This window comes from Filicampus tigris, chromosome 8 (assembly GCF_054856515.1).
Source record: "Filicampus tigris isolate MCC_2025a chromosome 8, RoL_Ftig_1.0, whole genome shotgun sequence".
Lineage (NCBI taxonomy): Eukaryota > Metazoa > Chordata > Actinopteri > Syngnathiformes > Syngnathidae > Filicampus > Filicampus tigris.
In genome coordinates, this window is record NC_141224.1 from 14344377 (window position 1) to 14363319 (window position 18943).

Sequence of the window (18943 nt, forward strand, 5' to 3'; positions counted from 1 at the left end):
TTCACGCCTTTGGACAATTTCAAACCATATAGAGCCTTCAATTAAATGCATGTTTTGAGAATGTAGGAGTATGCAAAGAGGTCCGACACAAGCACGGGGAAGAACATGCAAATGCCACAAAGAAGGGCCTGATGAGGTTTCAACCCAGAAGCTCTTGACTTTGAGGAAGACATGCTAATCGGTACGCCACTGTGCTGCCTAACATGTTCAAAAAGAAAAATGTGGATTTAAATTGGATGCTGCACGCCACAATATAAATACGACATCACTTAGTGAGTAGGCCCTTGTTACATGCGCAACTTCAGGTGTGACTCAACTGTTTGGCATCCTACTGAAAATGTCTCGGTGGTGCTGATTGACAAGAACACACTTATTTCTTTAAATGATCCGAACGAAGGATGTTACGTTTTCATTATTTCATAGTGAGCATGATTACGCAAACCCATTTGCACAAAACCTTTTGGGAGGGTTTTGCAAGACATTCAAAAATTCAATTTCGGTGCAGATCCAGAAGAGGATGCTTTATAAATGGCTTTTTCTGAAAAAAAATATTGTACAAGATAGGCGATTGAGCAACATTTCTCTTTTACTCAATGGAACAATACATTAATTTTTATGAAAACAGTCAGGAAATGCAGGAGAAGGCCAACTATAAATTGTTAATTTAGTGCTGATCAAATACGGGATTTTTCGGAGATCTGTGCATCAGTGAAAGTTTTATTTATACAATAAAACAGGCGCATTTGAATGAAATTATGTGTGAACTCTACCAATGCACGGATCTAATTAGGATGCATGCTTCTGCAATTAGTGACTTCACTGTTCAAAAATTATTGAAATAAAACTGTGCTAATTTGTACTGGTCCACTCTGTTTTTACTATTCTGGTTTTCCTTACCTCTTTTGGCGTCGACATCGTTCACGGCGTTGATGAACAGGGCGGCGTTTGACTCTGTGTACTCCACGAACACCAGCAGGAGCTTGAGTGCCGTCTTCACCACCAGACGGAACTGCACCGTGGGAGAGAAGCACAATTGATAATGAATAAAAACACCCCACAAGTCAAGTCTTATCATGTCCTGTCTAGGATGACTTGGTAAGTGCCTGGCAGGAAACTGTTTGTGTATGATGGTGTAAAACCGAATGATACTTCTTTAAGAAACGTTTAACATGGAAATTAGGTTACCATTAAATAGGGAGCCTCTCTAAATATAAAAAAGAAAAGCAATTACTGTATGAAAAAGTTTAAAAAGATAACTAATTAATATGTTCCAAAATTAGAAAGGCGAGTTCCACTCATGTCTGCAGCATGTGGAACAATCTGGCCACTAGGGGGCTGAATTGACTACACTAACATGAAGATTGAAAGTAGTGAGTGTGACATTTTAGAATGTACTATTTATGATCAGGCAGTGGACACATAGCACTGGCAGAATCATTATAGAACTCCTAAACCGTATTTTTTATTTGTATTTTTTACCTTGGTTCCGACAAGGGTGTAGAGCCAATGGACTATTTCCTTATGCGCAATGAGGCCATTCATCCCATCCACAAACAACATGATCTGTCCAAGAGCTGGAGAGAAAAAAAATGAGATGGAGGAGAAGGTTTAGTTTAATCATCCATGCAACGAAGTCTTGTTATTGTCTTCTCTGTAAGAACCGTGTGTTCTTCTTAAAACAAGCGGAAGAACTACGAAAGGTTTTTACCATTCATTTCACTGGCATTGCACAGCAGGTCGTCTTGGCCACTTTCGTAAGAATGAACAAAAAAAACTGCATTTTTTGAGAGTAAAACACATAATGTAGTCCAGGGGTGGGCAAAGTAGAGTAAAGTATGATTGTGCTTTAATCTGGCCCACAAAGCATTTACATTAGGCCTTTCAAGAGTTCTGTAAAAGCCATTAAATTCATTTAATTGTTTCTCCCCTGAATTATAAAGCATTTAAAATCATTTATTGATTTTGTATTCATTTAGCTCATTGACACTTAAGCAAATGGCTGGTTGGATGGAATTTCTTTGTAATGAATAATGGGTTGATTAATTCAGTAATATGTTCAAATGAAGAGAAATTCATATTTGAATTATTTCATATGTACCCATTTGAACTTTTTTAATACTCGTCTGGGAATGACCTGACTCATCTCTTCAAAATCAAACGTTATATGCAGCCTGATTATGTAGCTTGACCCCTTCTCACATGAAATACACACATCACAAACAGATGTGTATTGTTGTGAAAGGTGTTAATTATATTGCTGTGCCCCACATAGAAACTTGAGCAACTGTCCAGGAGAAACTTGAAAAAACAACCTCGCGCACTCATCCCTCGAGTCAGCCGACATGACTGTAAGGAAAATATTTGAGCAGACCGCCTCGATGGACGCTGACATGACTTCCATGTGTAAGCGGATACATAAATAAGAGGAAAATAAGAGCCAAGGGATCTCAGTGGGGAAGAGCTCGGGTCAGACAAGTGTGGGGCTTCTGTTAAAGATGGAATTGGGGGGAAGGGGAAGTACAGCTGAACTGACAAACGCTCATTTTTTTTTTTCTTTTTTCCAAACAGTAGGTGCTTAGTAGCGCCTCAGTGGCCACTGCCACACACACAACAAGGGGTTAATGCGTTCACACTAACAGGATGAGCCCAGCTTGACCCCACTACCTCCATTAATCAGCTAATGGGAATGGGGAGGGGGTAATGGACAACAAAGATATAAACAATGAAAACGTGGTAACATTGAAAGAATGTTTACTATTAACTGTCGGAAACATTTGCTAAAATTGGAAAACTAAGTTAGTATAGGTCCATCGAGACACCTTTCAAAATCAATAAGGTACCGGTACTTGCGTTGGATAATGGAGCATCCTAAGTCAAACAAAATCTGTCCCAAGAAGCTGTTTGGACATAGTTTTGTGTGGGTTTCAATATACTACATTACTTTGTTCCACCAGTTCAAACTTTCACCAGAAAAATCCAACTGTAGTGGTAATGTTTTAAACAACATTTTAGCATAACTGTTATGTCTATAATTAGAAAAGGAATTTAATCGGGTGCTATTCGTAAAAGATGTAGTAAACCATAGTGTTTTATTATTTTTCTTGGGGTTGCCATCACTCATACCCAAACAAAAAGTATAAATCAGCAAAATCGTTGGATATCTGTTGTCTTGTCCTATTTTCATTTCAGATTCTGGATTGTTCAACTTTTGGTCCGTATTTTACTTGAAATGAAGTTTCAAGCTCTTCATCTGCACAAAAAACATTGCAGTCCCCAGTGTCTACTAGTGCCCATCAAATGTCATATAAATCATTAGGATTCAAAAGGATTGTTGCTTTGGTAGATGATTGCAACAACTAATGAGAAGTGCCTTGGCCTTTGAGCTCAGCTGCAATATCTGTCCTGACGTCTACCACAAATTCATATCCTTGGTAAGAGTACCATGATCCAACACCTATTCAATTTAAGCAATAGCAATTAATTGATTATCATGCCCATTCCTCATTGTTTTAAAAACTTCACTTTTACCCTTTTACCCTTTTACCCAAATGACATCCTTTATTAGTTTTCAGACAAAAACCTGAGATCATCTGACTTTTTGTCGAAATTGACAGGTCAGACAAAGAACCTTGTTTGGATGTGATAACATGTATTTATGAAATTTCTTCCTAAATTGCATACATTTTAAGTGGACACAATGACCCAACAAAGCAGGTTTTATCTTCCCAACAGCTCGGCCCAAGGCTTACAGTGGCTTAACCGAGAGCTCCTCAGTAGTTAGCCACTAATCTTCACTTGTTCATGTTAAACTGCTTCTCATGTCATGATGAGATGAAAAGCTGCACCTTCAGTCACATACTTCTCATCTTTGAAGGGGCGGGGAATCATCAGTGTGCCACAGATAAGCCAGAATTCCCAGGTGCAGCTGCTCTATGCTCCTGACCGTGTGTGTGTGTGTGTGTGTGTGTGTGTGTGTGAACGCTACAGTTCATCTTTTATCAATCACAGTTAATTACTCACAACATGTCAGGCCCAAGCATTCCTGACAGTCCTCTCGTGCGGCCAGCCCTGAGCGGCGGCGTGGACAATGTGGAGAGTCGGGGCAGACCACATCAGAGTGTGTTTAGAAAAACATGATTAACCTCCTCAGTCAGCGTGGACTCAAGTGTCACCCTCTCCCCTGATGCTCTCGTTCTGCTCGGGAGCAGTGCTGACGGATGGGCGACAGCAGTATTGACATGATGAACAGCTGCTCTACTGACTCCAGAATGCAGCATCCAAACAGCTAAGAACTCAAACTAACACACTTTTGAGACTTTTCCATGATCTTCTCTAGCCGAACTACGACGTCAACACTGGGCCGATATTCGCGTCTCGGCTACACCTTGGTACTGGATATACCTCCGTGTCCCACAAAGATTTTGAGCAAATGCTAAGTTGGGATTGCCTTAATGAGGCTTTTCAATGTGTCATCACACAACATGAATGCTCAGCTGAGGACAGATGACGCATTAGCGCTCGCAAAGTCGACCACTAAATGAGTCGATGCTTTGATTATCATAACACGTGAGAATTTTGTGTAGCTTTTGCATCAGATGAAGAAATCAAATGTGTGAATGTTTCTACACACTTCCAAAAACCACACAACGGCGATCTTTCCCTTGTTGTTGTTGTGAGTTGTTAAAAATCCTTCGTCATGGATTTAGTTCATGCCAGTGGAGGTTTAAGAACATTTAAATGTAAATACACAAAACCACATATAGAGTGCAGTTATCCTGTTAAGGCAAAACGATAATGTAACTTGTTTTAAAAAACTAAAATTACTATTCATTATGGAAAATGCAACCCTGGGAAACATCTAATTATTCACATAGCAGCCACCTCTGTGAGAAGCAAACTTATTTCCCCCTATTTATGATTAAATGACTTCATGAAACTGCTCCTGGACGGAGACTTCCCAATTCTTTTGGTGATTTTATGGGAAAAAATGGTGGCACTTGGATAGGCTACAATGTAGCCACTACACACTGGCAGGACAAACTCAAGTAGTCCCGCTTATGTTGCTTTTCTACTGCACACCAACACACAGTAAATTTCGTAGAGTACGTTTTACTCGAAAAAGACTAGGTCCCAGACTAAAAAGAGTAAAACATTTGGAGAGTTATTTACTTGAAAAAAATAGTAAAGTTTTTTTCACTCAGCATTTCAAAGTAAATTTTACGAGGAGAGTTTTTGAGTCAATTTTACTTACATTGTATTAGTTTATTAAAAAAAAAAAAATTAAAAGTCACAAGGGTTGAGGAACGTACCATCAACCGTCATGTTAGAAAATGGGCACTCTACCACATGAGCCATGTCACACCTACTGTGAGTTTGTAAATTACTGGTGTCTCCAAAAGGAGACCCCCTCATCCTCCTTTTGGAGGTACAAGCAGGGGCGTTACCGGAGTGTAAAATTCTGTGTAAAATTTATTCAGAATATTATTCTCTTCCAAGTGTAAATTTTACTCAGTTTAGACTGGGATGAAATATAGGCTTTTTAGAGCAAAACATACTGTACGAAATTTACTGTGTAGGCTAGCTCTGCTCACTAAACACACAGCATTGAATACAGCTGTTGAGAGAGTTTGAAGTGTTCTTATTTTTCTTTTGTTTCATTTAAATTAATGTGTTTATTAATCTTGCAGAGTTGTATGCCAGTCACAAATCCTTTATGGTGCCTGAATGGTCCCTGGACAAGAAAAGGAATGAGCTGGCGGGAACAAGAAGTCAGACACACGGTATCCATGAACATTTTTCAATTCAGGCGTATCAACATCAGTGCCAGGCGCCCGGCCCGTGCGCTGCCAGCCGCCATGGCAAAAAGGAATGAATGGGTTGGTCAACGGCACACTAGGCTGTTGTAAAAGCAGTGTGAAAGGTCTTTACTTACATCTAAACTGTACTAGAGTTACCGCGGAAGAAATTTGCTATTTTCTTTTACAAATGAACCACTACTCTATATTTGTATGTCTTTCATGTAAAAATAATGCAAAGAAAAAAATAGAACTATCTACTGGATTTTCTTATAATAACATGGATGATAGCAAATAGCCCGAGACCCAATCCCCACCCCCCGAAAAATCTACTGTTTAACAGACAACATCAAGATATTCTTGGGAGAATTAATAAGAAGAGCATGTGAGTGCCGAGGCTGTGCAGGATAGCGTCCACTACTTCAGGCACTGATCTGGGGCCAAAAATGTGGGCCTCCATTTGGGTTAATCATGAGCAGCTCTAAAATACCTCACACAAAGTACAACAATAACATCGCTCTGCCCCCTTTTGCATGGATGTCACGTAATGAGATGCTGGCAGACGGTGAGCTGCCTTCAAAGCTCAATGATTGGAATTTAAATGTATCCACGATGGGAAAGGCTAGCCTGGGAAGAAAACACATGGCCATAAGGACAACAAGCAAAGACCTTCTCTATGAAAGACCCGAAGCCAGCGTCTGAGCTCCAGCGGTGGTTCTGAAAGTGTTTCTTAAAGACCTCTCTCTCGTAAACCGCAGCAATTATGCTGCAAATCCACAGGAATGTGCAGGAAGGGCTGCTCCCTGACCGCTGCCAAGGTGAGAAAATCTCTGAGGTTTGGGTGGCAGCGCCAACATGAGTCAGCTGGCTCCAACGGAGCGACCTTATCTGGAAAGATGCGCAAAGTCAACACAAAAGCCCCCTTTCCCAAACTCATTCATCACTTTGCCCCTTTAGTTTTAATTTTGAAATGTATACAAAACTGGGTCAGTTGGACCGTCCGTCATCGAGGAGAATTTATTTTATCAGCACTTTGGGAGAGGAGCCAAATCTCCATCGCGTTCAGGCTGTTATCTTGCTACACTGTGCATTAGCAAGCAGCTGCACTCACACGTCAGAGACATGCATGCACGTGAACTGGACACACTTCACTCAAAGCTCTTTGCAGTACAGAAACGTAGATTCTTTGTCTCTAAAATTGCTGCCAACATCAACATTTCAACATCCCATGCAATAACATTAACATCCATTTAAAGACTTAACCAAAAAAAAAAAAAAAGGAAGTTCACTGGAAACAACAGATGGGAACCACAAAGTGAAGAAATAGAGGCCATCTAACCAAAACAAGAATCTCAAACACTCTTTTCATCAGATTTATTGAGACTTATTTCAAAACATTAATGTATAGCAAGGAACCTCTAATGTTGAATTTACGTTTATAGAGAAAATCAGTTCTGAAGTTGTCCAAACTTTCCAGAACCCCAACGCCAAGTCGAGCATCTCTGCATGCAAGTCGTCAGTTCAGTGAGCATTTGAATGATTAACTCTTGTTATTTTTATTTTTTTTGTTTTACTTATTTAAAATGCCACCAAAAATTGGTGGAAAATTGTCACACATCTGTCCTGCTTTCAAAGCACATTATGGCCCAATAAGTCAAACCTGAAGTAAAACTATGATGACAAAAGAACAGACTCGAGTGTGCTTAACTTCTCCCTACACTTTCATGACTTTTCATCAAAGGCTGATCAAAAGATGAACTATTCCAATGCTTGACTATCAATGACTATCATTATCATGTGTTCCCTCTACTTGTATGACTGTTAGGAATGTTAAAAAATGATCTTGACAAAGTTGTATTGTTTCTGTGCTTTACTATTAACAACCATTAATTCATTTCTTTACACATGAATGGCCATTAATGATGCTAGGATACTATTGCTTACGTGTACAGTATGTTAGTGACTTCAATTTTGTATTGGCTTTTACCACTTCTGCTCCATTACTTCAATTGTAACTCAAGTCTGATTAAAAGTCTGTTCATCATAAGCATGCAAGTTCAGTGCTCATCCCTGACGGTCTAGATATTGGATAAGTCATGTTCATGGCGAGCATAATCATGAGTCCAGACATAAGAACAAGGCAACTTGCCCCTGCCAAAACATCTCCAGTCAACAAGTCGACTGCCAGACATACACAGAGGCCACAAAAGCGCCAGTACTATAAAAGGAGGATGCTTCCATTTTGAAGTGAAGCACACGTCTGCTGGCATTTGACAACTCACTGTTTGCCAAAACCAAAATAAATTCCCAAATGACATACAAACAAATCTAATAGCATGGAGTGGGTCATCTCTACTTTATTTATTTTTTTAAGATTGGCCAACACAACAAATCCTGGAATGGAAATGACAACAAATCAAATTATCATCATGATAGTTAACAGAGTAGCAATACTGGCAGGACATACTGTACGTCACAATGCTGTACGTCTGTTGCTGGAAAGAACAACATCATAGAAAGTTCTTCAAATCCATCAGATCAGGAAAAAAGCGCTTGAGGAACCCTAATGAACGACCTTGCATTGACCACTACTACATAAAGAAGTGGGAAGGGACTGACACAGACCTCATCAGTTTCTGAAATGGGGTATCTAAAGAAAACCCTCAATACTGAAGATAGGAGGGATTTACAGTTAAGGAGCAAAGAGAGAGAGAGAGAGGTGAAAAGCAGGAAACCCAAGTGCACAGAAGGAACCATCAGCCCATTTTAAGTCAACAAGACAGCAGCAATTGAGTAATTTGTGAAGCCATGATGGCAGAGAAATTAATGGAAGAAAGACATGGGGGCGGACAAGAAAGGACTTGAAGCAAAGCGAGCCATGCAAGTGGACAGAAATGGACCTGAGACAAGCAGCGCTTTGCAACACCGAAGAACAGGATGCTTGAGAAAGCAACTATGGAGAAAGGGCAAATGAGGACAACCTTCTACAGAGATTCTTACAAGTTTGTCAAAAACCTCTTTCTCAAGGGGTAAACCAGGACCCTGGAAATTAAGTACTGTGTCTGTAATGGAACAAGAGGAACAGCTATAGAAATTGTACTCTGCTAATCAGAGCCATGTGCTTGCCACCATCCCAGATGACATGTCACTAGCCACCTGGGCAACAGGTGGACACAAGCCTCCCTTCATGTAGAAAAGACGCCTAGACAGTACAACGTCAATAACAGCAGCAGACACTGTATCCAATGGCGTTCCATCTATGCTTCACAAGAGCACGTCCAGTCTTCTGATGTACATCTGGAAGTTAATGAAAGGTACATAGGAAAAAAAGAATGATATCAAAGGGATGGTGAGACTCGAAGGATCTTGATCCCCAAAGAGAAGAACTCCAAAGACATGAATTAGTTACGCCAGATCAGTCTTCTGAATCTTGATGGAAAGATTTTCTTCAGTGTTGTTGCCCAGAGTCTCTGAATATTTCTGCAGAAAAATGACTTTGTTGACACCTTAGTGCAGAAGGCAGGGATAAGTGCTTTCAGTATGTGTGGAGGACACAAGTCTCATCTGGCACCAGTACAAACGACCAAGGAATTAAATAAAGATCTATGTGTGGTTTTCTTAGATCTTGCCAATGCCTTCAGGTCAATGCCTTCTGAGATTCTGTGGACTGCTTTCAATGTTTTCAGAGTCCCGGATGACATCCCAAGGCTGGTCAAAACCTATTTCCAGGACCCTTGGTTCTGCCTAACCACATAGCCCAGTGCAACAGCCTGGTTTGAGCGGGGGATAACTGCACAGATACATCACAAGCTTCACAATGGAGCTTAAAGGTATCTTGCTGGGTGTTTGGAGGCTGCATCTTCCTCCAATCAGGATGACATGATGGCAATCACAACTACAAATGCACACACCAAACACCTGCTGGATAAACATCATGGAGACTGAAAAATCAAACGGGCTTGAATGGAAATTAAACCTAGCAAATCTTTCAATATCTCCATGATCAAAAATACCCCCAAAATTGTGGAGCAGCCCATCAAAAGTCAGGTAGCATACCATCAATGGCCTCAAGATGATCAACAACACTGTGTTACCAGCAAAACGAAAGCTTTGCTGCTTCCAGAAAAAGGCCAAAACACTCAATTAGATCGAGGTCCTTAACTGAGGATGTGTCGTATTGGAGGCAGATGGTGATCATCACTCAACCCAACCCCGCTCAAAATAAAAACTCCCACTCAATTTATCTTCCGACAAATATGTACCGATATGGACAAATAGCAAAATAATAAGTGATTATTTCTGGAACTGAAAGCAAAACAACAAAAAAGGTTTTGTATCGAGTAGACAGAAAGAGTAACACAATGCACAAATTCTTATTTCCTATGACAATTGAAGATATTAAGGGAGAAGAAAAGCAGTCTGAAGGTCATGCAGGTGGGGCTAAATTGCCAACCCATGTGGGGAGGACATGAAGGGGCTCTGTTAGGTTTCACCCGAGGTACGCTCGGGGTAACTGATCTAACCAAAAGCAATGTCACTGGGTCAGGGTTGGCTTTGATGTAAAGGTTGCTGAGTCAAAAGCTTTTGAGACTTGAACATGTTAATTGCGTTGCCAGAGCACAGAGCATGGAGTCATTTGGAGAGAAACCATACTGGAGGCTAAATGTCACCAGTGGAGTTGAGGAGTTGCAGGATGAAAACATGTTTGGCACTCATTTGCTCAAATGTTCAGTAAGTTTCTGAAGTTGCAAGTCAATTAGAATATGCAACAATGGAAAAAGAAATTAATCAACCCCCAAGAAACACATAGCATATGTTAAGAAATTCTAAGATTTGCATGCTTAAAGCAGAAGCGGAAGATTTCTGCAAGCTGCACCTCTTTTACAAACCTTATTCACTGTACATGTGTCACTCATCTGTTTTTTCTCCCACACATTTCCTTTATCATACCCTCAGGATTGCATCTCTGTCCACTTTCATCTACTCACGTTCATCACTGTAGCATGCTGAGAAAGGGAAATCACTGCTCCCATAATAAGCAGCATGCACATGTTTATGTAAACAATGGGCAATAGTAAAGGCCCGGCCCCTCTGGAGGAGCCAAGCCGTAACACGGCCAGACGACACAATTCAGTTTCCAATGACAGCTTCCAGCAGCATGTTATGACAGTCACGCCTGGGCTTTGACTTAATTCTCACCAAATGGTCAGAGCAGCAAGGACAGGACATTCTGTTGCACTCCGTCAATGTTTGGGGCAGGGCATCTCACACGACAACATTGTTCCTTTGTCAAAAATGGATGAGATAGTGCTCTACTACTATGTGGAGGAATACTGCAAGCCAGATATCACAATGAAAAAAACACATTTGCTCAGCAATAGTTTACATCTTGTGCATAAAACAAGGTAGAAAAAAATGATGTCACAAAAGATAAAGTTCAAATCCAAAAAGGAAACTACAAGCCTTCCTCTTGGAAGTAATCCCCCTGGAGTCTAAAGTGCTTTCCCAGCCTTCCTTGCCATGCCTTCATGCACTTCTGGAAGGATTCGTTTGGGATCCTCTGCAGCTCCATCATCATGGCCATCTTGATGTCATCTACATCTTCAAAACAGGTCTCCTTGATGCCCCCTTGAGCTTGGGAAAAGTTTACAGAGCTAGGTCAGGTAGAGAGGTTGCTCCAGTACATCAATATTTTTCTTGGCTGTCAGATGATCAAGGCATTTTCAGCAGTCGTGTTGCCATGGTCAATCAGCTAAGAGTTGTCCTGACGAACCTCTCGCTTGTTCTTGTACAGTGAACGAAGCAAATGCCACCAGATCTCTTTGTACACGTGCTGGTTTGTTGTCTGGCCCACATTGAGTGGAAAAGCTTGGCTTGACATCAGTTCTGGAACGTTTCTGACACTCGTTGTATGTCTTATTTACTTACTTGCTTGCTTGCTTACTTATTTTTGGAAACGTGAACGAGTTAAATGATTTGCATTGGCCAGTGACAAAATCATCCACACTGTCAGTCATTTGCTACATGCATCTCTATCCTGGCTGGAAAGTACAATCAAAAAGTCAAAATATGATGTATACCTGGAAATGGACCTCAATGCGATGAAGGAAAGTGTTACACATGTCCATGATGCCAACGTGGTACTAGCAGAGATGCCCCAAAAGTTTTATGATCGGGATGGTTGGACTCAAACGGCTTTTTATAATTTATATTATTTGTTATGCGAAACATGTTTTCAAATACAAATTGGAGGTTACCCGGCGTCCCAGATGGAATTGTACTGGACCTTGGAGATTATTTGCCTGTTTTAATATATGGCCAAATCAGCACTGGGGGTAAATGCAGTACAAAGTGTTGACACAAAAACTACTATTCTCCAACAAAAAGGGTATTGTGTTTCAAGTGATCTAGTAGATGTTGTTGAGGTCACCAAACAGTTTAATAGGCCACGGATTCACACATCATCTCCCTCTACAAGAAGCTTCGACTTATAGCCTTGTTAACCACCATGTCATTAAAGACAGCAGACCTTGTAACCGTAGTGCCAAAGACATGAAAGCAAGAGGAAAAAAGATGTGATAAAAGCACAAAAAGAAACATGAGCATGACTTATCTACTACGGTTGGACTGCCAACTCTTGAAGCTATAGCATGTAATCCACTGTACAACATAATACAGCATGTAATGGCTTATGTTACTTGGAGTAGGCTTATACAAGCGTTAGAGGCAGCATTAGATCCCTTATGCCCGCTGACTTTAAAAGGTTAGAAGGAACGTTTCTCCACATTTCCCTCAATTAAAAATGTCACGTTTAGTTCTTAAGTGTGTTTCATCATAAAAACAGTGCAGAAGCAGAAATAGCAGAGTTGGTGTCAGTAAAAACATACATCATGCTGAAGACTGTCCACAGGGACAGTTTCAGAGAACGAGATAATTGCTTCAAGTTGCCTGTAATTGGTTTGTCTGTCTGATGCTGCTCCCATGTCTTTTTTTTTTTAACTTTGACAAACTTAAAGGAGGGTTAGTAATTATTATTAATACTGATTGTTGTCGTTCTTTCAAGTCTGTTTCCCCTTTTTTTTCTAACCAAATGCATTTAACATTTTAAAGTATTTGGAAAGAATTTCATTAAAGAAAATGTCTGCTTTGATTTCAAGCGAATTAATATGACAAAAAAGGATATATCACATATTGACAAAACTACCATAATAGCTGTTTATCAGGTGAAATTAGGAACATGACAGTGAGCAGATAGCTACAGATGCTGAATGCCTATCGAATGCTGAATGCTTAATGCAATCTCCTTTTTTTGGCTTGCTGTGTATTTTTTTAATTTTATTTTTTGCAATACTTGAGAAGAGAAACGTGAGCATAAGCTCCATATGTACCATAAGCATCGTCTCAAAAAGTGCTTTGTTTTTGTATTTCACTATGGACAGTGGTTTTAAGTTCTTTATACACTTGATTGTTGAACATTTTCTACGGCATCATTTGTTTTGAAAAGTCAATCAGTAGGTCGATCAACAGTCCCAGAACAGATGAAGTTCGATCTAAAAAGTTCCACTTTGAGGTAAGTATGCGGAATACTTTTTTTTAACATCCATGGATGGAAGAATGACTAAATCTAATGAGGCTTTAATTACTCCGGTGTATTAGTGACCTTGCAGTATGGCTGAGAGTAAAGTAGCTAAACCAGATGACAAAAAGGCACCTCAGAAAGAGTGACCTCATTCCCATTTGCACTGATGGGGTGATGAAGGCATACAAGGTCCCCTCTGGGCCAGAACTGCAGGCCTCCAGCAAGTTAAATCCCAGTCTGGAAGCCCTCTGGGCCAGGTGTGAGGGGGGCCCCAAGAAGGGACCGGACCGTGAAATAACCCACATCACATCACTAACTGGTCACAGACACCTTCAGGGCAACAAGAACTGAGAAGGGGAAAAAGCAAGATGTGGCTGTTGATGGCATTATTCCAAGGAGTGAAGTCTGGGAACCTGCTCTTGTAAAATATATGCTCACTCGGTGCAAGTGTGAATACTTTTTCCATCTTCCAAGACAGTTTTATTGATTCATGAGAGAGCTTTCAAAGGCACTCCAGACAGAAAAGTTCAAGGCTGTCTTTCTTACCTTTTGTAACTGGCTTCAACTTCAAAGACATCACATTAAAAAACAAAAACAAATGATCAGTGTTTCACACGTATGGTCCATTTAAAAAAACATACAGGGATTAATCTTAAAAGCAGGTTAGAACTTGTGTTGTTCTCCGTTTATTGACAGCATTTTTGGACAAAACTTTAAAACAGTTCTGGAAGGGGATGTTGAAAAATGACACGGCGGTCTAAACCACACAATTCTAGAATGGTCTTTGATAAGTCGTTCCAAATCCTACTGAGCATCTGCTGGGTAACATCATTTTGTCCAGACCACTTTCATTAGTTTGTTTTCCAAAATAATTATGTTGTGTAGTGGCTTTGCCAACTACTGCGCTGGCATGCAAAACACAACATTGTGCATGTCCAAATGAACAGGGATTTGGCAGCATGTTGTCTGTGCGAGATTTTTTTCATAAGCACACAATGAAAAACTTTCCTGTTTTGTGATAAAAAACCGAGGCCCGCGAGCCCCTCCGCCCTCACTAAACCCCATCTTCTGTCAATCCCTATGACATAGTTCCACATTTCATTCAGTCATCAAATTTTAAGCAGTCACATCTACACATATCTACATCGTATGCATGAGTGCCCCGGTTCATGTTCTAGTTGTCCTGAGAGAAGATCTACTACAGTCTCAATGTTCTGTGCTTAATCAAGAGAGACAAGATGAGGAATTGAAATTGGGTTAAAGGCTCTTGCGGGAGGGTGGTAGTGTGGTTACATTTCTCATAGTGATTTTGAAACACTAGGAGGAGCAAATAAGCGATAAGGATGTTTTGATCAGACAGGGGAGTGAAATAACATGAGAAGTGGTCTCGTTATTCATCACACAGTAACACTAACATCTCCCCTAACGCTGGAGGGTCCAAATAAAACCTCCTCCTACTCCTACTCCTGTGCCGGAATGAGAAAAACATTAAAGATCGAGGCTAACAGAACGTAAGCAGGGGTCATGTTCATGTTTATAACCTGCACACGGGGGGCAACAGAGGTAACTGACATCCAGACAAGGTCAAGTCTTAGAACGGTTGGGCATGGGGCCATGACGCATTTAGGGGAATAAACACAAAGGGGCCCAATAATTAATATAGGTCAACTAAAGTGTAACTCTGGTTTAAGTGATGCTCATTAAACCACAAAAGTTGATACACGGCCACTTGTGAAGCAAATGTCACAGCGTGTCTTTTCGTTTTCTGAAAACTTCTAGTCATTTTCCAGCATTGTACTTTCCATGAGAGTTACCAGAAATGACTATTAGTAGAAAATGTCCTTTTTTTTTTTTAAATGAAATTATTTCCCCCAAAACTGTAATAACTACTAATGATGAACTTTTCAAGTGTAAACATATTAAAATTAAACTCAGTTATTGGTTGATTTATTGTCTGATTTTAATTGAGAACATTACAGAGTTCCAGTTTAATACATTTGAATATTATTCTCCCATGGAAGGTTTCCAACTTTGTAACTTCCTGGAAATTTGCAACCCGTAGTTGGATCACAGACAAAAACAAAGCCATACCATTGGCTAAGGCTTATCAAACAAATACAGTTAAAAGTGAGCTAAGGACAAGATAAACAAGGGGGGTAGATTTTATGATCCTAACAGGTTTATATGAGCTACTTAAGCACGTGTGACTGTGATATCAGGCAGTTAAATGTCACTGACCTTGTAGTCAGTGAGTGAGTCCTCCACTATCTGGACTGAAAGCATGTGGTCTCTCACCTTCACTACCAGGGGGCTAATAAATTAACCAGCCACTAAACTAGGCCTCAACGTTGCTTCATATGCTTTTTTCATATGAGTAGGTCATATAGCCCAGGTATCAGTTTACATAGTAAAACCATGGCTCTGGACAGGTTTATGGAGAGACAAGTGTTTGGGGATTGATTGGTAAAGTCCTCCTTCAGACCCAAAGCGAAAGTGTGACAGTGTAATAGGGCACCATGCGTTTCTGCTGCTAATGTACCTCTGAGGATGTAATTCTGGTAGTTCTGGTCAGCTTCAGCACCCACTTTGATCAGGCAAGTCAGTCCCTCGGCCACCACAAACTCATGCACCAGATCTTTGTCATCCTAAACAGGAGAGGTAGAAGAAAACAAAGGACAAGTTAATGCTGTCAGCAAAATGTACATTAACCCTAACTGTATTTGTAAACCTAGGGTGGAACTAGCTCATCCAAACGGCCTTGTGCTTTGGAACCAATTTATAAAGATGTGTGCATCTTGCATCATCAGCCTTATTGAGTAAGGCTCCAATCCTCCCCCATCTCAGTTGAGGTGTGCAACCCATCAGTCAGTTACATCGCCTTGCCTGTGCTCTCGTTCTGTGTGGTGTATAACAAAATATAAGAAAACGCCACAACCCGAGGCCCTCTGCAATTCAGATATCCGCCGTTGTGTCTAAAACTTCCTTCACACCTGCAATTTGCGTTACTTGCACTGAATCAGTTGATGGATTTGTAAACAGTGCCCATGTTTGAAGTCGTCTCTTGCAGGAGGTCTGAGATCGGTGCATTTGGTCCGCACCAGAATTGTTTACTGTGTTCATACCTGTCCATTTGAGCCGCACTAAAGGGTGCTAGTTTGAAATCACCGGGATGAAATCAATAGGGGTTAATCTCTTGTGATCACACATCTTGGATCAGATGTTCAGTCAACAGGGTTCTGACTTTGGTATAGAGATTGTCGAGAGAAGAGCTTCGCCAAGAAACTTCAATGGAACCAGCTAAGCAGGAGCGTCCCTGTGTCATTGAGGGGCAAATACCATCGTATACTTGAGAAAATAAATTTCAGAGCTGAGTCTTTCGCCCAGCTGCAGCAGTAATGGTGAGTCACTACATCAGTGTGAGTGAGCATATGGAGGAAACTCATTTCAACAGCTTGTAGGAGCCATCTCGTCTTTCAGTCACTATACGCAGATCGTGCGGCTATAGGTGAGTGTTGGAATGTAAGTGGGAGATCTAGCCTTAAAACCACCAGCTTATGCTATTTACGTTAACATTGACTTCATCCGTCGTGGTCAAAAAGCCAACTTTCAAGTGCTGCCCCCTGGCACCCATTGATTACAATTTCATTAAAAAAGGACACAAATCATGACATGTCTGTGGGAATTTTAATTTTCTGTGGATGCCCTTTGTTGTTTCTCACAGGTCAAATACTATGTTATACTTCTGGTTTGGGGGTGGAAACTTGTGAATGCTGAGACATCATCGTCTGTAGTGCGCTTTGTTGGTCACCTCAAGTACGCCACACTTTTTTCTCCTCAGGTGTGGGGTCTCTCACATTTTTAAAATCAGTTAAAATTGTTATAATCCTTTCATGTGTATCGCACTTAACCCCTTATTTCATCACTCAAATAAAACCACACACAGTGAAAAAAAAAAAATGCATAGTGAAATGTAACCAAAAAGTTATTCGACATGTAAAGCATACCGTCACTGTCGAGCGAAATCCTCACATCTTCAAAATCACAACTTGTAAGGAAATAAAAAAAGTCCTCTTGCTTGAGTTACCAAACACTCTTAAGTTGATATTATATTGTATATAACATCATATACCTTTGCACGGCAAGATCAACAAAAAATCAGTCCAAAATCGTGTGATGATTTTATAATCTATAAAAATAACAAATTCACTACCAGTGTTATTGGTTAAATTGGTTAAACTCTGCACTCACAACACCCCCGATGAGATGAAAAGGCTTTATTACTTCACAAAGCAAATGACAGTGATTACATCATTTTTCCAACCTCTTTTTTAAAGGTTTTAGCGCTCTAAATAAAACAATGAGCTGACTAAGCAATGCAATAGGTAGAAAATAGTTTGTATGCACTTTTGTGGTTGACACACTTTTACACTGAATCATTACAGCTATGCAATTTTTTGCAAAACAGACTAACTGAAATGTATCTAACCTAACTATTTTGACAAATTGTTGTCTATAAACACCCAGACTTTCAATGTTACGATGACATAATGCCACACGGCTATCACGGAGTGTGGAACGCGTATTTTAACAACATTCTCAGACAGTTCAAATATCCAAGAGAGTTAATAGATCTTTTTAATCTACTTTCAACAATTTTAATTGGTTAATAATGCATAAATAACAGATGATGTGTGCGCAGACCAATGGCATCGATTTGGGAAAAAATATAAATTTGACCATACCTGGACGCATCAGGTTTCTGCCCAACAGCAACGTTATGTCAAAAACAAGTTAATGTTAAGACAAAACAAAAAAGCCTATTGATCATTTATTTATTTATTTTTGTTATTTAAAGGCCTGACTGGTGTTCCAATTGGCAATGACAAACTCATAGACATTTGTGAGAATCAGGCTCCTATTGCTAACTACAATATTTTTTCGCTGGCGTTGTGACATGGCACAAATTGGTAAATTTTTCACAAATATTACTGGTCAGTCCAGACGTGACCAATCTAAAGAGTTGAAAATAGCTTACGTTCTTTGATGATGCACTGTTAATGCTTGAACAAAGATGTCGTTTTGGGGGTCCCCTGAAAATGGATGATTTTGGCAGTACAAGGATTCTGACGGACGCTAGCGAATTATCCATTGCAGCACAAGCAAAGTTAGCCCTTTAAGCGGAAATCAACCCAAATATATTATTTTCAAGAATATGTTCCCAGCAGGCCCACTAGTTGAAACACAACATTCTGATTCATATTGCGTTTGTGGAATACGAGTTAAGCAGCAAAATCCACCCGTTTTAGCCATCATTTTGTCACGTCTGTCGACTTAAAATGACATCACAACTACCCAGGGCTCAGAAAATGACAAATCACAGCTTGCCTGTTTTCTAATGCTGAGCCGTGATTGGACGTTACCTGAGCCCTGGGAAGTTGTGATGTCATTTTCAGTCGACAGAAGTGACAAAATGGCCGCCCCCAGAGATGGCTAAAAACGGGTGGATTAACTCTTATTCCACACACGCAATATTTATCAGAATGCCTTGTTTCAACTAGTGGGCTTGCAT

At 40.3% G+C, this 18943-nt stretch overlaps 1 protein-coding gene across 4 annotated transcripts in view; it reads right to left on the bottom strand.

Moving 5' to 3' along the window:
* Window positions 1–18943, bottom strand: part of fhod3b (formin homology 2 domain containing 3b) — a 94499-nt gene that overhangs the window by 25873 nt on the left and 49683 nt on the right. For 3 of the 4 annotated variants that reach the window (XM_086039427.1, XM_086039424.1, XM_086039425.1), the window contains 3 exons: window positions 15914–16019; window positions 1480–1574; window positions 898–1009 (listed from right to left, as the gene is read on the bottom strand). In XM_086039427.1, the coding sequence (XP_085895553.1) occupies window positions 898–1009; window positions 1480–1574; window positions 15914–16019 (313 nt within the window). Of the gene's footprint in view, window positions 1–897; window positions 1010–1479; window positions 1575–15913; window positions 16020–17378; window positions 17573–18943 lie in introns of those variants that run through there. The other variant, XM_086039426.1, reaches the window with a different exon arrangement.